Source organism: Pristiophorus japonicus, chromosome 18 (assembly GCF_044704955.1).
Source record: "Pristiophorus japonicus isolate sPriJap1 chromosome 18, sPriJap1.hap1, whole genome shotgun sequence".
Lineage (NCBI taxonomy): Eukaryota > Metazoa > Chordata > Chondrichthyes > Pristiophoridae > Pristiophorus > Pristiophorus japonicus.
Genome location: NC_091994.1, coordinates 22228258 through 22253178, shown reverse-complemented (window position 1 = coordinate 22253178; position 24921 = coordinate 22228258). Strand labels below are relative to the sequence as shown.

The 24921-nt window shown below is 40.4% G+C and overlaps 1 protein-coding gene across 4 annotated transcripts in view; it reads left to right on the top strand.

Annotated features, from left to right (window-relative positions):
- LOC139228592 (AN1-type zinc finger protein 5-like) overlaps positions 1-23997 on the top strand; it is a 37344-nt gene extending 13347 nt beyond the window's left edge. For 2 of the 4 annotated variants that reach the window (XM_070859746.1, XM_070859747.1), the window contains 5 exons: positions 7743-7921; positions 12333-12453; positions 13139-13239; positions 14243-14359; positions 16880-23997. In XM_070859746.1, coding sequence (XP_070715847.1) covers positions 7771-7921; positions 12333-12453; positions 13139-13239; positions 14243-14359; positions 16880-17031 — 642 coding nt within the window. In that variant the 5' untranslated portion in view covers positions 7743-7770 and the 3' untranslated portion in view covers positions 17032-23997. Of the gene's footprint in view, positions 1-7742; positions 7922-12332; positions 12454-13138; positions 13240-14242; positions 14360-16879 lie in introns of those variants that run through there. The other 2 variants (XR_011587583.1, XM_070859745.1) reach the window with 2 other exon arrangements.
- The last annotated feature ends 924 nt before the right edge of the window (positions 23998-24921 follow it).

Here is a 24921-nt window from a genome sequence, read left to right as displayed (position 1 = left end):
AAATACCTCTTCATGGGCAACAGTACTTGCTAACTGATTAAAGGTGTTTTAGAATGGACATGATCCCTAATCTCTCCTCTTGTTCCCTTCTACATGAGAACTGCAGCCGATTGGGGACTGCAGCACTTGAGTGAAAAGCTTCTGAGCTTCCATGTAATTGTGTTGCCAATTACAAATCTCAACCAGTGTCATGTGACCCAAACAAATGTGCAGACTTAAACTGAATCTATTATAAATTTACTTTGTGTGTGTATATATGACATGCCTATTTTATTTTGTTTTGTCTGTTTTAACACGGATGGGTGCTGCATAATTAAAATCCAAATCGGGGTGCATTTTTGATACGCATCAAAAATGCTATTAAGTGAGAGTGAATGTAAAGTGATTGGATGCGTTTGAATTCCCTACTTGGAAAAGGCACCGATTTGTCTGGAATCATTGATGATAAACCTCTTGTGACTCGTTTCCCTGACTGTTTTTACTTTTTGCCTTCAACTATTAAGGGCTAATCTGTCCCATTTAACGTACCATACTGTGAAAATGAGCAGAATTTTCTGATCTAATTTGACTTTCTAATGCAAGACAATATATAGGTAAACAGAAAATGCTGGATACACTCAGCAGGTCAGGCAGCATCTGTGGAAAGAGAAAAGTAGGGTTAACACTTCATGTTGATGACTTGTCATCAGAAGGGTAGTTCATATCCTGGCGCAGACAGTGTTATTAAAAAGTAATGCTCTTAAAACAACTTTAATCCACAACTGAATGTTCTTTAGTAAACTTCCTGAGATTTGATTTAAATAACCTCCACATTTAAGTTGAATGGAAGTTTTCAGAATATGAATGTGTAGGAGGTACAGTAATTAACTTTATTAGTTCAGCTTTATTGTGCTGGGTGGTTCAGTCATGGCATTTGCTATGTACATGGTTAAATATATTGACTCTGACTTCTATAACGTTCTGTAGTCAGCAGAGATAATAAATATGCAATTAGATGCCTTCTCCGCCCCTCCCTTCCCCCCCCCCTCACGCCAAAGAAAATCCAGAACTCACGAGTTTTTAAGTTTAAGTCTTGGCCCAATCCAATTATGGAAATTCTCCATATTACCAGTGACTTTGGTACAGTGTTCACTACACTTTATTGGCATATTATAAAAATTGCGTATTCTCTACTGTATTTAGTATTGGTTTTCCTCGGTAGTAGTGCTCTTGCCACAGAGTTGGAGTGGGGGGAGGGAGGGAGAGAGAGAGAAGATTCAATTCCCAATTCATGGCTTGAGTACATAATCTAAGTGCAGCACTGAGGGAGTGCTATATTTCCTGAGGTTTCTGTATTTTGGATGAGCAGTTATAAAAAGATCCACTGGCACTATTGAAAGAAGAATAGGGGTGTTCCAGCCAACATTTATTTATCACTCAACCAGCATTAACCTGTCATTTATTGTCATTTGATATTTGAAGAACCTTGCTGTGTGCAAGTGGCTGCTGTGTTTGCCTACACTTCAAAAATAAATTGTTGGCCATGATGTGCTTTGGGGCAACCTGAGGATGCAAAAAGTGCTATATAAATGCAAGTTGGTTCTTTTGGGCACAGTTTTTTTCAGCCATTTTGAGTCCTGAAACTCTGGCATGCTCAAGTTTTAGTAAAGGTTGACACAAATTAGTATGTTTCTTGAACACAGTAAATGCTTTTCCCTTCTCCTCCCATTCGAAGCTTTTCTTCCTGCAATAACCTTGGAAGGCACAAGAAATGCCATGGTACTTTCCAATCAGTTGTCTGTGGGAGAGAGAAATGAACAGCTGTGAATTGCATGAGAAATGCCAAATTGTTATTTTCCAGGACTTGAGCTCGATGTTTTATATTTACTCCTTTTACCTCCCTTTAAAGGTATAGTTGAACATGTCGCTTAGGGTCACTGTTTTGGTAATGCAGTAAAGTTAATGAGACTAGATCTGCCAGGTAAAGTCCTTAAAAGCTGCTGAGTTATAACTTTAGAAAGTTAGATGAAATCCTGCCTGTGAGGTGTTGAAATAACAAGTTAGACCAAGCTTTGGATAAGCTGGTTCTCAAGGTTAATTGTGATGGGCAGTACAATGGGAGTCCAATGTGCTGCACCAAAGAATAGCTGCTACAGTTCATTTGATTTTCGCTTTGCCACTGAGAAAGGATACTGAAGTGCATTTGAGAGCTGCTTTATTTTTGGGATGTGGGAGTTGCTGGCAAGGCCCATCCCTAGTTGCCCTTGACAAGGTGGTGGTGGGCTGCCTTGAATCGCTGCTGTCTGCATGGTGAAGGTGCTTTCTGAATGCTGTTGGGTAGGAAGCTTCTGGATTTTGACCCAGTGACAATGAAGGAACAGCGCCATATGTCCAGGTCAGGATGGTGTGTGACTTGGAGGGGAATGTGGAGGTGATGGTGTTCCCATGCGCCCAGCTGCTCTTGACCTTCCAGGTGGTGGAGGCCACAGGTTTGAGAGGTTCTGCTGAAGAAGACTTTCTGAGAAAGGTGAAGGGAAAATTGGAGGACAAACTATTCTGCTTACTCTCCAACAGACTAAGTAAGAGCAAAGCTTGCAGGTTTTTAAAAAAAAATGGCTACTGTGCCTGCTGGTAAGAGTATGACAATCCTTTGTACCTGCTTAATTTAGTCATTGGATCCTTCCCTATACCATTGTTGCGACAGGCTACAGCTGGTTACTCTACTTGCGTACGTACTTCCAAACCTAGTCTAAGGATTTTATTCAGTGCACTGCAACACAAACTCATTGCTTAGCACTGTATGTGTATTGACCAACATCAGGCCACTTTTATGGCTTAATAAATTCTAAACATCAATAAATAAATCTATTATCTGTATATTCATTCGATAATCTTTTGTGCTTCCCATGACACTTGTTAACTTTTAACAGTTTCACTTCAGGTTGAGGTTGATGCCTTCACCCATGTACAGTAAAAGATACTGGTACTCCTTGCCTCAGTCCACCCTGTCCTTTAACATCACTATATTTAGAAGACATTTAATTGTGTGGGCAGCCTTTTATTTACATTCTTTCTAGCTCATTTTGTTAAAAATAACTTTTTTTTTTAGAAGCTGACGCTGTTCTCTGACCTGTGCCAGAATTGATTTGTTCTTGGCTGCTTTTGTGCATTCAGTATACTGTGTTTTGTCTGGGGGTGGGACGAGATGATCAGCCTTGTCACATGCATGAACTACTGAGTCACCTCTGGGTGTTCATATTTAACTTGCAAGTAATCTCTCTGCCTATTACTAATTTTGTAAATTTTAGTTTCAAAAAGCTTTTTTAAAAATCCCCTTCCACATACACAGCCATATAGAACATCTTCCCAATGTTATTCCCTTTGTTCCAGCTGTTCTCATCCTGATTTAGTGCGAACCATCAAAGACCAGTAATGTGGTACAGCATGTGAGTAGTTTGCTGTTAATTCAAAGCAATTTTTTTTGCCCCCAAAAGATAGTTTATTATGCAGTACTTCAAATTAAGCAATTTTAATAAAACAGCAACAGTGGCTGTTCTTGCTTGATTTGAATTTGACCTGACAGATAATGCAAATTAAACAATTTTGAATTGAGAAATAATGACTTGTATTTATATACCACCTTTCATGTCCTTGGGATGTTGTAAAACACTTCACAGCCAACAAAGTACTTTTAAAGTGTAGTCACTGTTGTAGTGGAGACAAACGCAGCTGGCAACTTGTGCACAGAAATATCCCACAAACAGCAGTGGGATAAATAACCAGAAAGTCTGTTTAGTAGTGTTGGCTAAGAGATAAATGTTGTCCAAGAGGAGTAAACCACTCTTGTGTGCTTTTCCAGAGAATTGTCAGGTGAAGATTCCTAGCATGGAGAATCTGCGATCTCTGGTGTCGACACGTTGCGAGACTGGGTGCAGGCTCTGGTTCCATATTCTTTTCTCTAGAGGTGCATAGCTTGGAGAGGAGAAAATACTGACTGTTGTAAATGTTATATCGATATGGAGGCTAGATTTGTATTCCAAGGAGTGTTTTTGGGACTCAACGAACTACTTAACACTGCACAGTCCAGATAAAAATTCAGAGTTTTGAATGTTTCTACCTGGAGCTGTAAAATTCAGCAAGAGCAAAATAGTCCGTGAACATTTTTGAGGAATCTCTCCATCTATAAGACATAAAGAGCTAGATATAAAGGCCAGTGTCTCATTGGGATTGGTGCATTTGGCAGGGATTTGGTGCAACTGAGTGTGACTGGACAATGTCAGTTGGCAGTGCATTGCATAACAGTTGTTAGTTTGTGTACTGTGCTAGTGAATGGATTGTGTGTTGTGTGTCAGCACACACTCGCACTACTGTGCTGCTGTATAGTGGACAGTTTTTATTATTAGACATGTTTCTGAAATTTCCGATGACAAATGCCTGAATGTAAAGGTGCAGCAAATACATTTTTAGCATGGATTTCTAATTTTTCGGCTGGCTGTTCTGAAGACTTTAAACACAAAAAGTTTTTTTTTAAATAACTGCGCCGCACCTGTCTTGTTACCAGCAATGACCTTTCAGAGAAATTCTCGTATCCTTTTTATCCCTCTTCCAGTTTCTCAGAGTCCCTCTCTTTTCTTTAAAGGTAATGTTTCCTTTTGGGGTAATAGTTCCTGGTTGCCAGCAGCCTATTGGGAGAGGCAGAGTGCGAGCGAGGGGGGGTGGGGGGGGAAAGAGGCAGAGTGTCAGGGGATGAGAGAGAGACGGGGGTGTGTGAAGAGAGTGAGCGAGGTGGGGGCTGTGAAGAGAGAGATTGAGGGGGGGTGGTGAAGACAGTGAGGGGAGGGGGGCGGTGAAGAATGAGCGGGGGGGTGGGGAGAGAGAAAGAGAGGTGTGTGGAGAGGTGCGAGGAATGATGTGTGTGAAGAGCGAGCGAGTGGGGGGGGGGTGGGGGCTGTGTAGAGAGTGAGCGAGGGGGGGGAGGCTGTGTAGAGAGTGAGTGAGCGGGGGGGGGCGTGTAGAGAGTGAGCGGGGGGGGGTGTAGAGAGTGAGTGGGGGGGGGTTGAAGAGAGTGAGCGGGGGGGGGGGGGGGGGTTTGAAGAGAGTGAGTGGGGGTGGGGGGGTTTGAAGAGAGTGAGCGAGTGGGGGGGGTATAGAGAGTGAGCGAGTGTGGGGGGGGGTGTCGAGAGTGAGCGAGTGTGGGGGGGGGTGTCGAGAGTGAGCGAGTGTGGGGGGGGGTGTCGAGAGTGAGCGAGTGTGGGGGTGGGTGTAGAGAGTGAGCGAGTGTGGGGGTGGGTGTAGAGAGTGAGCGAGTGTGGGGGTGGGTGTAGAGAGTGAGCGAGTGTGGGGGGGGGGTGAAGAGAGCGGGCGGGGGGGGGTGAAGAGAGCGGGGGGGGAGGGGGGTGAAGGGAGGGGGGGAAGAGAGCGAGAGGTGTGTGGGGGTGGGAAGAGGTGTGTGGAGAGTGTGAGCGAGGGGGGTGGGGTGGGAAGAGGTGTGTGAAGAGTGGGGGGGGTGGGAAGAGGTGTGTGAAGAGTGTGAGCGGGGGGGGGTGCGAGGAATGATGTGTGTGAAGAGTGAGCGAGGGGGGGGGGGTGGTGAGGGGCCATAATTGAAGTGGCGTGTGAGGGGCCGTAAAAGAAGCAGTATGGAGGCTTGCCACTACAAAGTACAGCGCGAGCTGGTGCAGGATGGCAACAGCAGCGAAGAGGGACGTCAATAAGGTCCAGGTCGGTGATTTGAGCGTGGGCAGATGCAGCAGGAGCGGCACGAGAATGTGGAGGGATGTGATCGGCGTCCAGGGGAGGCGTGAGTTCGGGGCCAGGGACAGCACGGGCCAGCCCACAATGCGATGTATGTGCGCACTAGGTTCGTGCAGCAGAGCAAGTCTCCGGTTGTCTTGGGTAATCCTTGCCACTGGACCAAGACCTAGCTCTGTCAAGCCTGTGTGCTGTCTGGTGTGCAACGGCCACCACACGTTAAAAAAAATCACCCACCGGCATCTTCCACCCTTGAGAATGTCGTTCGGGTTCTTCATTCGAAACACCTGTGCACATCCTTTTCTTTGGTGTGGAAGCAAGTCTTCCTCGTTTCGAGGGACTGCCTATGATGACGGTACCTTTGTCCAGTTGCTTTTATTTGAGTGTTGGTGCTGTTCAGCTGTGGCAACCATCTGCCTCTACACACGCTCCCAGCAGGAGTCGCCAGATAACATGAAGCTTACATATTTTTTTTTTCTCCAAGTGCCCCCTATAAAAGGGGGGGGGACACTAAAAACACCGGCAATTAAAACAAATTAAACTTTAAAACATAAAATCAAATTAAAATTTGGTTGCCGGGCGTGGTGATGCACTCCAGTCCCTCCGGTGCCCACCTCTCGCGGAAGACCGCGAGCGTACCAGTGGATACCGCGAAAAAATTTTAAATGCACGGTTTCCGAAGTACTTCCATAATAACTGCATTGGCCGGGAATCGAACTCTGGTCTCCCGCGTGGCAGGCGAAAATTCCACCCCTGAGCCACCAATGCTCACACAGGAAGCTTACACCCTGGTCTCTGTTGCCTCAGCTGAGAGCAGCTAATTTAGTACAGACCAAGGATCGAAGCCGGAATTTTCCTCGATTGCTCAATCTGTACTGTGGTGCATTTCCCCATTGAACAAATGGAGGAACTTACAGTATCAGAGCAGAGAAGAGTGAGAGGAGATTTGATAGAGGTGTTCAAAATCATGAGGGGCCTGGACAGAGTAGATAGAGAGAAACTGTTCCCAATGGCAGAAGGGTCGCGAACCAGAGGACACATTTAAAGTGATTGACAAAAGACCCAAAGGCGACATGAGGGAAAACTTTTTTATGCAATGAGTGGTTAGGATCTGGAATGCACTGCCTGAAAGGGTGGTGGAGACTGACTCAATCATGGCTTTCAAAAGGAATTGGATAAGTACCCAAAGGGAAAAATGTGCAGGGCTACAGGGAAAGGGGAGGGGGAGTCAGTGAAGTGGTCTTGCAGAGAGCTGACACGGGCTCAATGAGAGGAATGGTCTTTGACCGTGCTGTAATCATCTTGATTCTATGATCTCATTGCTTTGGGAGTGAAACTTTTGAATTGGCTTCTGACTGAGACTTGTGTGGTGTTGTATGGAACTTATTAGTGACAGAATTGTGGAACTGATGCAGTAATTTTCACACACAGACTTAATTTTGGGACTTGAACTGCTGTTAGTAAAGATGCTTTTACAGCAGGAGGAGACTGTTATATCAGCAGGTTTGATTGCAGTATATTTAACCAGCAATCTCTTAAAAGCAAAGATTTTTCATTAACCTTCCTGTACATTTTTTTATACATGAAAATGTTTTAAAGTGTGGACATACTAGGAGAGACATGGAGTTAGCTGTAATGGGAGAAAATAATGTACACAGTTGAAAGTACATGATCACTCAAAAAAAAACCTCTGGGTATAAATTTCCGCACTTTACTGATTTATTCAGCCGAGCAATCCCAAATCGTCTCCTTGTTACATGACTGGCACTTGCTGTGGGAGCAAGGTGAAAAATTGAGTGTTTTTTCGATTGCCCTTTTTACACATTAATAATCACTCTTTGTATAGATTTCACACTTTTTAAATAGAATATTTCTCTCTCTCTCATCCTGAAAGAGTTCAAGATTTTGGGATGTGTCTGAAACTAGATAGTAATAATGAAATGGTCTAATTCTAATGTGCTTTTGTCGTGTGCTGTTGCAGTCCATTTGATCTGTACTCTCTCTAATTTCAGATTGTACAGTGGGTGTATGTAAAACAGGATGGCCCAGGAGACAAATCAGACACAGGTGCCCATGCTGTGTACCACGGGCTGTGGTTTCTATGGCAACCCACGGACCAATGGAATGTGCTCAGTTTGCTACAAAGAGTATCTGCAGAGACAGCAGAACAGTGGCAGGATAAGCCCACCAGGTAAGTCGGGAAGCTTCAGCATGGAACACCATGAAAAACTTTTCCAAATGGGACAGGGGAACCGTATGCTTTTCTGGTCATTTCCTTTTATGCATTTCTGGTAAGCCAAGGAGAAAAAATATATTGGGCCATAATTTGCTGTCAAAATAACAGAGAAGTTGATGGGGCTCGCTGTTATTTATGTACAGCAACTTCAGGCGAGGTTAAACGTGCAAATCCAAAAGTTTGCTGTCAGACGCGCTGCTAGCTCTGCCGAATCGGCATCTCTGTCTGCCTCATCATTGAAATGCATTGAACAGAATGAAGTTGCTGTATTTGTGCGGTAGATACAAACTAAACATGCCACAGAAACTTAAGACTTGTCCATTTCAGTCTAAAGTACCCTTTTAAGATTGTGATAAGTGTTCATTGCTGCTAAGCAAACTGTGGCACTGAAAATTAAGTATTACAATTGTGCGGTCTAATTCCTTCAGGTTTGAATTGCTTTTCCTTTTTATCCCTTTTCTCTCTATCCAATCTTTCTTTTCTATTCTTTATTTATCTTTCTGTACCTGATTTGACATTGAATTCACCCATTTCATCTTAACAATTCCTGCTCAGACCTTGTGCTGTTGATTTCATAATCCTTCAATTTGTTTGATTAAGAAGATGCACAGTTGCTTTTCTTCACTCACATCCCAGATGCCCTGTTTTCCTTGCTGCGACGTTATCAGCTCGCACTTTCAGCAACTTGCCACTTAAACAATTCGCAAACTTAAACCGGTATGGGCTAATCTAACTAACGGTGGGCGCAGAACGATGCCCTGTCATAAGAACATAAGAATATTAGGAACAGGAGTAGGCCATCTAGCCCCTTGAGCCTGCTCCGCCATTCAACAAAATCATGGCTGATCTGGCCGTGGACTCGGCTCCACTTACCCGCCCGCTCCCCATAACCCTTAATTCCTTTATTGGTTAAAAATCTATCTATCTGTGATTTGAATACATTCAATGAGCTAGCCTCAACTGCTTACTTGGGCAGAGAATTCCACAGATTCACAACCCTCTGGGAGAAGAAATTCCTTCTCAACTCGGTTTTAAATTGGCTCCCCTGTATTTTGAGGCTGTGCCCCCTACTTCTAGTCCCCACGACCAGTGGAAACAACCTCTCTGCCTCTATCTTGTCTATCCCTTTCATTATTTTAAATGTTTCTATAAGATCACCCCTCATCCTTCTGAACTCCAACGAATAAAGACCCAGTCTACTCAATCTATCATCATGTCACAGCAAATTGTGGGCCATTATTGAATCATCCTAACAATGCTGACTTCTGCTGGAGGAACATTGCACAAATTAACTGGTTAATCTGTTCTGTTTGATAAAACTGATTTCAGAGTCTGAACCAGAGATCAAAATTGAGTGTAACTGGCATAAATGCATTCAATCTGTGAAACAGTAGCTCAGGCAAGGCTTGCTTTGGAAAATTAAAATTGGCTATACTCAAATTTGACTCAAAATATTTCACTTTGTATACTTGTATACAATGTTCCCTTTAAGTGTCCGCGTAGCTCTCTCTAGGTTCCATGCAAATAGCAAATTAAATAGCAAAACTGCGTATTTTGAATGGGCTGCGCGGTCTCCTTTATAAAAAAAAAATTACAGGGAACGTTCCTTGTGTACAATATGGGAAATTTACACCATGTTTTGGGGTTAAGTAAAGAGTTGGGCTCGTACACAAGAACGAAAGCTAAAGATTGCATGTATTATCCCAGGTAGCCTTTTCTTGTCCTTTTTCAGTTATGCTTCATTAAAGAAAAATAATTGCCAGAACAAAGATTAGAAATTCAGCACTACTTGTGATGCTGTGGCTGGAATTTGTTCTATTTGGTTCCCATCTGCAACATACTAGATAAACGTTGCTGACTACTCGGCATGTGGCTGGTCTCTGTTCCTCTCCCGCTCGCTGCCTTCCTGGTGCAGGCTGATTGCTGTACCTCTGAAGCTGTGGCTGAATCCAGCTGCAGCATAAGTAGTAGTCATCTTGCCAGTGTAATGCTAATGGTAATATTTAATCTGCCTTCTTGCATGTTTCCTTTCATGTAAAAATAGACTTAATGGAAAAGAGGGAACATACTTCTCTATCTCCAAGTGAAAATGTATATATTTTCAGAGCTCTGTAGCACATGAAATTAGTTTTTTGTGGATGGAAGGAGGAAAAGAGTATTGTGACTGATGTGACTACTCCCTAATGTAAGCAAAATTTGAAATCTGTTTGTGAAGGTCGGGTTGCAAATCTATGGAATTCTCTGCCCCAGAGAGCTGGTTCATTGAATATATTTAAGGTGGAAATGGACAGATTTTTGAGCGATAAGGGTTATTGGGAGAGGGCAGGGAAGTGGAGCCGGGTGGATGATCAGATCAGCCATGATCTTATTAAATGACGGAGCAGGCTCAAAGGGACAGGTGGCCGCCTACTGCTCTTATTTCTTGTTCCTGTGTTTGCCTGAGAGGTAAGGAGAGAATGTTATATTGTTTGTAAATGCATATGTATGGTTATATACATGTTGGCTCCTGAAAATAGTTCTATTAGTGAAGAAATGGTGGATGCTATTTTAAAAAGCTTTCTTCCTCCTTCAAAACAAAAAAAGACACTAACATAGTTAGCTTTGCTATATACACAGATTACTTAGTGGAACTAAATAGTTGTGTAATTGTTCAGGTTCCTGATAAAGATATTCCTCGTATTGAGGTGGTTTAATTATTGTAACCAGTTTATTTCAATTTCTATATGAGTTGGAAATAAACTTGGCCCAGTGAGATGGGATATCATTGGTTCTCCTGGCAGTCTTGAGGGTTAAAAATTTTGGTTTGAAACTCTCTAATAATCCAGGAAGCCGGGTTATTGTCAAAACCAGCAAGTTGGCTGCATTTGATTGTATAAAAATCTGCCTCTGCACTCTGTTCAAGCCCAGCCGTCCCACTCCCCTAAAGCTTGAAAACTTGGTAGCTTCAGCTCTTAAAACATCCTGGACCTGGGGAACTGATAAAGGTTGACTCCTGGCTGGTCTAACAACTGAAGAGCTGCCTTTCCCAGTCCTCCAGGCCTGAGAAGGTTAAAGAGCTGAAGTTGAAGTCAATTTTCTCACGCGCAAGAAAGAAACTGGGACGAGTTTGCAGGCTGCATAATAACTCGGGCCAGATTTGACCCATAGGCTGTATCCTGGATATCGCCCAAATCCACTGACTGAATAACACTTCTCTTGTAAAATCCAAGATTACAGTGCATAAGTAATAAACTGAGTTAATCTGGAATCCTCTTTACATGCACTGCAACTTTTGTACACTTTTTTTTTAGGCCACATCTTTTTCCTCACAGTTAACTTGATTTTGGTTCTATTTTCTCTTTCCTGAGTTTCAGGGTTACATTTTTGATAGATATACCCTGTGAGATGTGCATGTGTGAATATAATTGACTACCTCAACTTCTCAAGACAATTTGTTTTCTCCCTTTAATGCAATTCTTTGCCAACTTTCTCTCCTTAAATGCAGTGACTGGGTAAGCTTTGACTGTGTCCATTAACGGGCTATTTGACTTCCTGAAAAGGGAAGAAAGATGTAGGGAGTATCTTTGCCATGTCAAATCCTGTCTTTACCCTAATAATTATTATACATGCATGCATTCTCAGCAGGGATTGCTGGAGATCGATGAGAAACCCTGGCCAGTTTTTCCCTTGTTTAAGCCAGGGGCGTTGATTGTAGAACCCCTAATGCTAACTCAGCGCAGACCAAGTGTTAAATCTGAGGCCTTCCTAGTCTGTATGGCTAGCTACTTGCTGGATAAATCACTTAATTGGAAAAGACTTTGCAATACCTTTGCTCAAGTTGATGTCCAGTACAGCTTGCATTGATTGTATATTAGCCGAAATGGCTTTCGAAGATTTAGCCATTAACAGTTAACAGATGTGTAAAAAATTATGCAACAATTGTCACTTTTGTCGAATCGACTATGTTGGGAGTGAAGGGGTGATATGTTTTAAAATAAACTGCTGGATAAGTTTGCCAGATTGCAATATAGAAGTTCATTGCTTGTTTGTTGTATTCGTTCAGTATGTAGAGTTGCTTATGCTCCCTGCATGAGGGAGGATAAGATGTATTATGCAATGGTTCTTGCCCCACTTTGCCATGTTTCTTATAAATTCTGATATACATTCTGTTAAAGCTACAATAAAGGGATAAACTGAAATAATGAGAACTGATGAAGTAAAATCTGTCGAAACTAGAATATATCCACCTAGCACTTAAATCACAAAATTACGATTCTTAAAAATTACGAACAAATGCACTGGTGGATTTACTTGAGAAGTTGCTGTATATTCTCATTGTTGTGGTTAAGTTGAATGAGTTTGCATTAATAATTTCTTTGCCCAACAGCAGCTAGTGGGGTCAGTAGTAACAGCAGTTCAAGCACAGAGTCCATCCCTGTTCAGTGCACGGAAGGAAACCCTGAAATGTCTGCAGATGCCTCCGTGAATGCCATGCTTGCCAAAACTAGGTATGTACGCTATTTGTGAGATTAATAGAATTGACCGAGTGGGATTAGGAGGGAGATAAATGTGACCATTGTAAAAGTCTCTTTTTTTTTTTTTTAAACCACTCCAAGTTCTCTCTCTTCCCCCTTCCTGAAAGTACTGAGTGGTGCTGGGGTATGATTTCCCTGCCACCCTTCCAATACCTTGCCCAGTGTGTAAGCCTAGATTTCACATCCCAAGCTGGGTGTTTATTGTAGCACTTGGCAACCAACTATCCCCATACAGACTGGGAACCAAACTTGGACCCTTCTGGTCTGTATTGCTCCGTTACATGCTGGTTAAAATTTAGACGGATGCAGTTGGTATAGGGGTGAATTAGGGTTGGAGCAGAGCAGTTGGAGCTTTTCTTTGCATTTGGCATGTGCTATACTTTACCTCGGAGTGCCTAATAGTGTTCACATTGTGATTCCTCTACCCTCCCTAGCATAATAAGAAATTGTTTTAAAAACTGTGTACATTAAAGTCTGAAGTATAACAAGTGTCTGTTGGTAATTTAGTCTTGGGCTTGCTGTTATTCATAAAGCAGCCACTATATGGTGGATCGTACTAGGTACAAAAAAAACCTTTCATTGTTACTCTTGCTCTCTAGAAGATATGCTTAAATGTTGCACTTGACATTTTGAATTGTTTGTGATGACCCCTGTCTAGCACTCCTGTAACACAACAGATGACTGCAATGAGCATTTCTCAAGATGAATCGAGCACAGAGACTGAGGGAGCTCTAAAAGTTGAAGTCATCACAGCATCAGGTTGGTTTCCTTCCTCTGAAATTGAATCGTTCTTTACCTTGAGTACAAAGACTCAGAGAATAAGCAGGGAAAAAATACATTTTCTCTTAATAACAAAAAATCACCAGTTATGAAAAAGATTTACTAAGTGGAGAAACATTTATAGTTTTAATCTGGTTATGGTATTCAAACTGGCAGAATTCAATACCACTCTAGTGCTATCTTGTACTGAGTTTAGTACATAGGAACAGGAGTAGGCCATTCAGCCCCTTAAGCCTGTTCCATCATTCAATTAGATCATGGTTGATCTGTATCTTAACTCTATCTACCCACGTTGGTTCCGTAACCCTTAATCCCCTTGCCTAACAATCTTCGCAATCAGATTTTTGAAATTTTCAATTGACCGAGCCTCAACAACTTTTGGTGGGGGGGTGGGTGGCGGTGGTGATGGAGGAGAGAGAGTGTCTTTCAGATTTTGACTACCCTTTGTGTGAAGAAGTGCTTCCTGACATCACCCATAAACGACTAGCTCTAACTTCAATGTTATTCCCTCTTGTTCTCGACTCTCCCACCAGAGGAAATCGTTTCCCCTAATCAACTCCTTTGATCATAAACACCTCAATTAGGCCATCTCTTAATCTTTTTTATATTCAAGGGAATAGAAGCCTCGACCATGCAACCTTGCCTCATAATTTAACCCTTTTAGCCCCAGTATCATTCTGTTAAGCAGCAGCAGTTTACTTTTAATCATCTTCAGCAGCTAAAGCTACTTTTATATTGTTGTTCTGATTCTGGGAGCCTGGGTTTATACTGTTTAACCTTCGTCTACAAGTGTACTACCGGTTTATGGAGCAGATCTTTGCAGGCTGGCCTTCCCGAATCCAAGCAACCAGTATTCCTGAATTGCTTTCAATATGGTGCATATTTTTGTCAAATGACTTTGTTTTAACCTGTTATAAAATAAAATTCTGATTGTCATTTGTCATTAGTACAAACTTAAATCTCTTGGATGTTATATTTCCAGCTGCTGTGAATTTGGAAACTTCAGAAAGTTCCACAGAAGGAGACGAGAAGGTTCCAGAAAAATCAAAACCTAAAAAGAATAGATGCTTCACCTGTAGGAAGAAGGTTGGACTGACTGGTAAGGATAATGTAACCATCTGGAGATAATGTAATCTTGGTGTAACTGGAGTGAGTACCTTGAACTTGAATTGGAGTTACAAGAAGATAAACTGCATTCAACTGTAGGTGTGGAACTGCCTCTTGTACTGAATAAGGCAGACACTTGGTTCTTTTGCCAAGATTTTGAACTATAAAAGATCTATATTTGAAAGATATGTCCTCAAGTAAGGGCACCTTTAACATTTAATTATGACTTAATTCATCCATTGCAGTGAAGGTGAGTTTCTGTGACAGTAACCAGACCATTCTGGCCTCAACATTTGAAATCTTCATATGCAAACACCCGAATCCTGTGGAAAGACTCTTTTTTTACATAAGAACATAAGAAATAGGAACAGGAGTAGGCCGTACAGCCCCTCGAGCCTGCTCCGCCATTCAATAAGATCATGGCTGATCTGATCATGGACTATGCTCCACTTCCCCGCCCGCTCCCCATAACCCCTGATCCCCTTATCGTTTAAGAAACTGTCTATTGCTGTCTTAAATTTATTCAATGTCCCAGCTTCCACAGCTCTGAGGCAGCGAATTCCACAGATGTACAACCCTCAAGAAATTTCTCTTCATCTCAGTTTTAAATCGGCGGCCCCTTATTCTAAGATCATGCTCTCTAGTTCTTGTCTTCCCCCATCAGTGGGAACATCCTCTCTGCATCCACCTTGTCAAGCTCCCTCATAATCTTATACGTTTCGATAAGATCACCTCTCATTCTTCTGAATTCCAGTGAGTAGAGGCCCAACCTACTCAACCTTTCCTCATAAGTCAACCTCCTCATCTCCGGACTCAACCTAGTGAACCTTCTCTGAACTGCCTCCAAAGCAAGTATATCCTTTCGGAAATATGGAAACCAAATCTGCACGCAGTATTCCAGGTTTGGCCTCACCAATACCCTGTATACCTGAAGCAAGACTTCCCTGCTTTTATACTCCATCCCCTTTGCAATAAAGGCCAAGATTCCAATGGCCTTCCTGATCACTTGCTGTACCTGCATACTATCCTTTTTTGTCACATCTCTATGAATTCCTACTTTCAGACTGTGGTTGAAGAGGAATTTAATGGGATATTCTCTCACCCCCACCCCCCTCCATGCTCTTTTTGGCTCCAACCCTTACAACCTTTAACTGCATCCTAGAATGTCCCTTTTGCCAGAGCAAATTCGTCCAATGTGGTCTCCCTTCATGAAATAAAAACTTGCTTTAACAAAATAATTGTTCCCGAAATAAATTCATTTCCAACCTCAGATTTAGCAATCTTATCCCTAGCCCTCACTTCAACATAATGGAGTTGCTATATATATTCGACACCTTGGATGCCCAAATTAAAATAAAAGCAATTTCCTTGTAACAAAAGCTAGTATGTTTGAGTGCATATATGGCATATGGAAACTTCTTCCCAGTTTAAAAAAAAAATTCTTAATGCAGAAGAGTAGAGAAGAAAAATTTAAAGCTTTTTTCTGGGTGAATGGTCTCTCCTCCTTTCTCCTACAATTAAACCTTTTAACGTTCAATTTAAAATAAGAAAAATTACATAACTATTTCCATACCTGTCATTTTACATTACAGTGCCTTGCAAAATTCGCAATGAAAACCATTAGCTGTGCTATAATGTGGATTGAGAGGTACTTTAAGATATCTTTGCAAACCTACAGCCAGAGACGTTTTCACTAACATGTCTGACTTCTAATGGCAACAGATGAAGTGTGTTGCTGGGTATTTATCTGCGTGTACAATGGAGATGGTGTTGAAATCAATGCCTGCTGATTCTTTCAAAGGACCCTAGAGGGTAAAGATAAATTTAGGTTCAAACTGAGCTTCTCAACTGATTGGTGACTGTTTAGGTTTACTTTAAACTCAAGTCAAATGCTGTTTGGAATATGAGCTTTTACAAAAAATTCTGCCAGCTGCATAATGTTCTGAAGCAGTATCAGAGAGCAACATGACATCCTTATAGAACATGCCATTGTTACTCTTTAGATCTAGAACTTAAAAATAAATATTTCATGGGTAAAAAGTAAACATTGACTTGCATTAATGGGAGCTCAAGTTTGGCATAAATGTGTACTTAAATATGTACTTCTAAAAAAGAAGCAACTGGCTTCTCTGAACAGTATTGACTCACTTATTGACTAGGAACACCCAAGTTAGATGAACATTCAAACTTGTCCTATCCCGTTTCCAAATTAGAAAATCTTGGCATATTTTGTTTATCAATGATCTGTGTCTACACGAGAAGTTTATAATCTTGGGCAATTTTTCTCTCATTTATTTTCTTCCACTCCTTCCCCCACCATCTCCCCAAACCAGTGACCATCACCTGCTGCTGCCAGTTCAGTCATCTGATAAGTTGGTTTTCAACTTCTGTTCTATCAGTCGTTTTTGTATCCCAGCACCTATGTGCCAAACCATACATTTTGCAATATTGAACTGAAGACAAAACTGCTTTTCTTTTCTTTTAAGGTTTTCCCTATTTTTTTTCTGTCCAGCAGGATTTGATTGTCGTTGTGGAAATCTTTTCTGTGGACTTCACCGCTACTCAGACAAACACAACTGTCCTTATGATTATAAGGCTGAAGCAGCAGAGAAGATCAGGAAAGAGAATCCCATTGTGGTGGCTGAAAAAATTCAGAAATTATGAACTGCTATATTGTAGCAAGACTTTCATGTGGGAAAATCCAACATGGTATCTTGAAGAGCCCGGCTTAAGACAAAACCTGTTTTTGTGCAAACGGATAGGCGTGAGATTGGCAGATGGTTTAGTCAATGGCTTGCTGCTGATGGAAATTTGCCCTGTGGTACAATGAAGAAACTATATTATCAAGTATGGAAACTTAACCAGCAAAGGAACAAGGTGAACTGTACCACACAAGCAGTCCTTTTTCAGCAGTGGCCTTTTGACTGTGCCTTCTGTCTTAATAATCTACTGAGATCAAGTCTGCAGGGAACCAGGCCAGTGTACCCATTTATGTGCCTGTAGGTACTTATGCCCCTTTACAGAAACCTGAGTAATGACCTCATTGGCATACTCCTTTTTTAATGAGCTGTGAACTTGTTCTGTGTGTGTTTGATCTAGGTGATATGTACCTTTTTTCCCCTCAGGTAATTACCGATGTATTGCAGGCATCTGGAGTTGTGCAATACTCTTGAGACTGAAAGATGGACTTAGAAGCTACCATGGTACACAAGAGAAGAGAAGATGTTGAAATCGATCTAATAAACTGATTTCATTTAACTCTGAATGTTAATTTTCAAAGCTAAAACTAGCAACTATCATACACTATCCTGTGTATCATGGCTGCTTTCTGAGCTTAAACAAGGGTGCATTCACGCAGGTAAGTATAGATATGCTATTCATAACGCAATTTCTAAAAAGGTATTTTTTTATGGGTCTTTAGGGTAAGCAGGAGGTTAGCCAAAGGGGTCTTTACGCAGACAAATTAGAGGGACAGTATCTCTTTTTGGTCAGTTTGCTGTGTCCTGGATTTACTGTGATGGATTATATCAACACAACACAACACAACCTACCTTTTTAACATGAACCATATTTGTGGAAATCACCACAGCATGGCTTTAAAAACAAAAAATCCAGGCCTGACAAATGACTTTTTTTGCAGTATTATTGAAATGGCCTTTATTGAATTTTGAATGAAAAACATTGGGTCTATGGGAGCCAGATTTATTTTAAATTGAGCCAATGTAGAGCAAGAAAAAGTGATTCTGTCTCTAATGGGATGTGACACTGGTTTGGGTGTGGTCCGGTTCGCTGCACACTTCAAGCTGAGCTACATGCAAATAAATTGCAGTGTTGCAGTCTTGTACCAGTTTTCTTTCTCCTTTTAATAGCTATTTCAGCTTTGATAGTTACTCACTTTGTAACAATGTACAGTTTAAACTTGTAAATTGGAAAGGGATGTGGGTGGAAGACATATATTGATGATTGAATGCTTTTGGGTGCTAGTCGTGTGCTTTTCTTTCCCTCCATTATTTTCCTCCTTTCTCCTTTTTAATGAAAGTATGATATAAAATGATAATATATTGTAGTTTGCTTGGATTGTGTGTTTCTAGTTATGTTAGTTTAGCTCTGGATTTCTGAAGTTTTGACCAGATGTTGTGCACATGCTCCAACTGTAGCCTTTTTACAGTGTATTGTACTTAAACCAAGAGGCTGATCTGTTGGCGTTGTATCTGCCATTGCTCTTTCTTCTTGGCCCACACACAAATTATGGGGGAAAACAAACTGAAATGCTGACCCAACCACCAACATGATTAATCAAAATCTGATGTCGTGGGACCCCATTGAGAGAATGGTTGGTCAAATTCATTGTGTGTGCTTAAAGGGGAAGTACATTCTCATGGCGTGACCATAATCCGTATAATCCAATGTATCAAAACGGATAGCAGGACATCACAAATGGGGAAAGCAACTCAATCAATATTGGGTGGGCAAAACCTCAGAGCAAAAAAAGTTGGTGGACACATTGGTAAGTGTACAGATAGCTCTTTATCCAAGTTAGGATTATGAAGCAATTAAGCAGAATATACTTCTGTTTTATGTTTCACGAAGTCCACTTTATAGCAAATTGGAAAAATAATCTTCCCTCAAAGTTTTTGTGGTTTGGTCAAATTTCCTCCTTCTCAAATCTTAAGACTAACTTGAATGCATAAAATTACTTTCTATTTTGTTGGCCTTTCTGTGCTAGATTTTCATTGCATACAGGAGGGATGCAAATTGAAATCTGTTATATTCTAATAGACACCAGCAATATAAGTAGGTGACACACTTCATTTTTGAAAACAAAGTATAGCTCCTATGCAATTGAAATATGTACTCCAATCAAAATGACTTCAACTATTTTAAACTGCCAAAGTGCAACCAATAAAAAGCAGCTTCTTACAAAGTTGGTTAATGTTAAATCTATTACAGTATTGTAAATCCAATCAGTATTGCTCCTGCCCCTCTTCCAAACTACAACTTTTCAGTCTTGTGGGATTGCTGTAAAATTTCATCAGTTGCATCTTCATCCAAATTTTTATGATGCACAAAGCTGAGGGGACTATCTGGGGCACTTTTTGTCACACTTTATTTCAGTCCATCTCCACTTACCCCCAAGATACCCCTACAGAGCTTTGTGTCCTGATTTTAAGGGCACATATTTTGTGGGGGATGTTTTTTTTTTAAACCCAGTACACCACTGTTGACACCTACCTACTGTACACCTTGCAATGGAGTTGCAGTCTGTCTTGTGTTGGAAATGTTAAGTACAAATATGTTGTGCCTCAAGTTGTGGAGAAATTACATATCCAGCAACATTTGTAAAAGAATTATGAAGATAGAATATTTCAAAGAATGTTCATTTTTGGGATGGCGGCATAATATCCAACCACTCTAACACTGCAGAGAATTAAAGTATGCAAATCAACCACCATGTTTTACTATTATCCAAACCTAGTTTTCTTTAAAATCAGTGAATTTGTTTCAATGAATGAAGAGATTGGTTGTCTCTTGTCTTGAAGCAGTCTTTAATCTTGCTCTTTTTAAACTTGTATAAAGAAATTTTCTTTGTACTGTATAATTTCAGAAATTCTCTCTTTCTCTTCCCCGCCCCCCCCCCCCCCCAGCCTTAATTTGGGTGTTTCAATGTGCACTGTAATTGTGAACAGAAGTAATGGAAATCTGCCACTTGTTAATCACGTTTTTGGTATTTTATTTTTCCTTTACATTCAGTTGTCAGAATTCCCTTTCTCATATACAGTATTCTTAATTGGACTTGCCATTATCAAGGGATTCTGTTATTTATGCCCTCTCTGAACCTCTGAAGATGTTGCCCATCCACAGAGTGACTTCTGTGGCCTATGGAAACAAAATTAATTTCAAAAGGAACTATGACTCATTGAAGTACCCGTGCAGTTAATTCACAATAGTTTAAATGGCACGTCATTGAGGAAAAAGAGACTTCCATTTACAGCCTATTCTTAATTCAAAGTCTGTTTTAGCTCAAAAAAATTAATGTTCCCATAATATGTATGAAGCATTTTAATAAAACAACACAACTTCAGTTTGAATTAACATACTTTGAATTAAGAATCCTCGACTGTATATAGCATCTTACCGTGGCTCTCGAACATCCCAAAGTGCTTTACGTGCAATAAATTACTTTGGGGTGATTGTCCTGAATGGCAGCCAGTTTCCACACAGCAAGATGCCCACAAACAGCAGTTGGATCTATAACCATTTTTGGGGGATGTGGGGGTGTCATTGAGAATGGAATATTGGCCAGGACACGGGAAGAGTTTCCAGGTTGTCTTCGAAAAGTGTCGTGGGATTTTTTTTTTAGCATCCACCTGAACTAAAGACGAGTAGATGGGATCTCTCTGTTCAGTGTCTCTAAAGGACAACAGCTCCAACAGTGCAGCATTCCCTCACTGCACTGGAGTGTCGGCCTAGATCATGTGCTCAAGTCCTGGATTTGGTGTGAACATGAATACAAGAACTGCTTTGGTATTGCAAGTATTGGCCGGTCCCATGTAGTTCCCAGTTTGAATAGGCTTATCTTCCTGACTTTGTTCTTACACATTAGTGTTATAACCAATTAAATCTAACCTGGCACTGTATAGAAGTTCAACAAGCTGGGCAATGTCATGAAATTGCTAAAATGTTATAATGAATGTAGGCTTCATTTTTTTTAACGGTGCACACCCTTTTCCATTTGTCCAGCTCAAAACCACCTAAAAGTGCTATGTAATCTTTAACTGCTGGGTCTTTTGAAGTTGGTTTAATATGCTGTGACATTCACTTGCAAAATGTTGAAATTTAGAAGTTTTCACCAAAAAAATGCCCTGATCGTTGGCTTTCATGCAGCTTATAGTTCTGTTCCTTTTTGATGACCAAATGCCTGTTTGCATACAATGAAATTGAACAAACCTGTCCCTTCACTGTTGACGTTTACATTTGTTCTCAACATCTCTACTGTTGGAAAGCATTCTCTCCCCCTCCCCCGCCCCAAAGCTAAGTGAATGTTGCCATGTTTTCTATTCTATCAATCTCCAATTTCTTCTTTCCCCTCCCCTTTTCTGGTCATTCACCTCCTGCAGGCAGGACACTTTCTCCTAGACTTACCTATGCCAGTCTTCAGCTGGCTGTTGAGAAGTGCTTGGGAATGGTCTGGTGTTGCAAGAACTTCCAAGTTGGAGACAGTGAAAACTTGCCCTTCTACAGAATAATGGATTCTATAGCTTCATGGGTGTAATGATGTGCACTTAGTTTAAAGGAGCTCTTTTTTTTGACTATCTGTCTTGCCATACACAAGCAGTCTTCTACAATACAGTCTTGTATGATGTGAATTATGCAATTGTGTCTAGCAAAAAAGTCAGTTTTTGATTAAAATTGTTTTTGAAATTGCAGAAGTTGCTGAACTTTTCATACATTGTGTGTTCAACTTGCTTACTGGTGCTGATTAGAGTAAGAATAGTATTTGGAAGATGAGGCTTGTCCCTATTCATATAATTAGGACTTCTGGGCAATGCTACTGTAAGTTATATTATAGATAATTCTTTTGGAGTTGTTTAGAAAAAGCCAAGTATGTAGCTTTGATTAGTCTTTAACATTTAAATGGAAAGAACAATAGACCACCTGTCTTTGCAGCTTGGCAACAAGTAAAGGTGGAGTTTGACCAATGACCAGATGATCCAGTTGCAAAATTTGAGACTTGGATTAAATTTTATTATTTTCCAGTTAACAATTTGCCATTGATGGCACTTACTGGCATCATAATGAGTTCTTACCCTAGTTAGCTGAATTGTTCCATACTGCTGATTCCTGCAATATGATAGATATATAGAAGTCGAAACTGTGAAATATTTGGTTACCTGATTGTCGAGTTTGATCATTCAGAGATTGAACGGTGCTGTTTTGCCAAGCATGTGCGCAAGTACTTACTCAAAATGCGGTACCCTAGATGCTTAGTTTAACTTTTTTTTTAAGTGCGTGTTGAACTCGTACCATGGTTGAATTTGTCTGACCTTTTTTTTTAAAAAAAAAACATATATTCTAGATATCTTTTTGAGTAAGGGATATATAAGCACATACTTGTCCATTAGACTTGAGTTGAGAGTGTGAATTTTACAATGTGTAAATTGAAACTTGTTCTGCATAGCTACCAAAACACTCTTGGAAAATTGAGGTTGTAAGAATTCTTGAAACATTTTCATCTTTAATTTTTGAATTTTCTTTGAAATCCCTGATTTATGTAATGCTGCATTCATATGTGGTGTGGCTAATTTTGCCTGTAAAAGTGCTATCCATATTGCTTAGTACACAATTTCTGAGGCAAGTGTTAAAATTGACACTGTTTTAATAAATAGTTTTCAGGTGTATTTGGAGATTCAGCATTTTCTTTTAAACTGCATAGATCTTGATTTCAGCTGTTTAGTATTTCTCACTTTATAATGGTGGGTCAAAAGGATTTTCTCTATACACTAATCAAAGGCCTAGTTTCTGAGCGGAACATATTTGCAGCTGCTCCACGACAGGAAAGAAAAGATCAGTGGGGGCGAATTGATGTGCAAGAAGACGCACTATGCCCCCGAAAACCTTCAAAGGCTGAAGTTCAAGGCGCCTTTTGAAATATTGAGATTGATTTTTTTTTATATATATATATATATAGGTTTTTCAATATACTGTTGACCAATGCAAAATTATCGCTAGTGAAGTCAGAGCTAAACATTCTCTAGCATTCTGATTTCACTGTAGGTTAGAGACAGCACTGAAATCAACTGTAGCTGCTCTTACATTTTATTTCTTATCTTCCCCATTTCTTTCTTTCCCCCTTCATTGTGGTAAATTATGTTTGATTTAGCCACTGAAATTATTGTGGCATGTTTGCTCCTTTAAGAACCTGCCTGACTCACAATCTCTTTTTTTTTTCCAAAAAGAGCTTGAGACTGGAAAGTAAGCTGCTTTGAGCCCTTAACTCTAATTGGCAGAGCGAGAAAAGGATGCTGAGAATGCTGTAAAAAAAAAAAACGCATGCTGGCTAGTTATAATTGAATAAAGTCCAAGCAATGTTTGGAAGGGTAGGTGTTTTTTTGTGATGAGCTGTATTCTAGAAGGGCAGTAAGTGATGCACAATTAATAAATGCTTAAAACTGAACCAAGCTTCCGTGACCATCTGTACCAGAGAAATGGGTCTGTAGATTTATCGATGAAAATGTGGTATTGCTTCTGCTAAAGCTGGCTGGTGATGCTACTGATTGTGGGGAAATACCACTGCATATTTTGTTTCCCAACTCAAAGCTAAGCAACATGGATAGTTTAATGGTTATTAAATCGAAATTGTTTCATGAGTGACCCTCTAATAAAATACTATTTTTAATGTGCAGTTTCTTGCCCAGCAAAGTGCAGGCTTCTGGTTTTAATTGCTGCATGCACTTCATTTACTTTAGTTATATTTTACAGTATATTGACTGCGTTTATTGTACATTAATTGTCACTAAAACTCTAGGATTTTGAATTTGTACAGAGCACACTTTATTATATTCCAGTAATACATATGTTTTAGCTTGTGTTTGGAAAATGTTGTAATGTGTAAATAAACTGTTGTACAGATATGAGCACTATGCAAAGTTCCTTCCACTTTTTTTCTTTGTCTCAAGACTAGTTGTAACTGGTTAGTTTTCACTTGTCTGTGGCCATAATATATTGAAACACTAAAATAGATTATAGCATCATGCAGGGTCAACGATTCAATTTGCCCCAAGCAATTATCAAATCCTTTCTAAAATAACCAGAGTTCTGACCTGGGGGGGAGGAGGAGAGTGAATTGTCCCAGCTCCCGTTTAATTAGATATATAAAATGAATGAAGTTTACAATCGTGGGTGTAACTGAAACCAAAGGCTGCTGTTGGACAGGAGAAGCCTGTGATCCTGGTGACGCACGTACTGTTGACTGACTATAAATGGAAACCAGTGCAACAAACCTTGCAATACCTACATGATTTTGTAGGAGAGCTATTTAAATATTTTCATGGGCATTATTCCAAATTTAGTTGGTGATTTAAAATATTCCTCATTGAGCTATCTCTCTGTCTACTGGTCCTTAATATATTACATCATAGTTGTTTTGGCCCCGCATACTATGGTTTTACTTATAATTGAGTTATGGAATTCATATGAATTTGACTCCAAAAGCAGATTTTATTTGACTACCACCAACATTTCTGCTAGTAAGCATGCAGGTTCCTATAATAGGATGTGGCTGTTGGCAAAATACCTGTATAAATGCAGCTGGATATGTTGCAGTAATGTGAGCAACTAATTGTAATTCCAGTAGCATAATCATACTGGATAATCTTGCACTCTGGTCTAATTGAAAATGTATTAAAATGTTTTCATTTTTATAAAACTTGGGTTATGCAGCTCCAGAATTCTGTCTGCTTCATAGTTGCTGATGAACATCTCTATTCAATTATTGATTGATCCTGCTGCAATGCAGTCCTATCCAATTATCCCAAGAAAAGGCCTAGCTTAAAA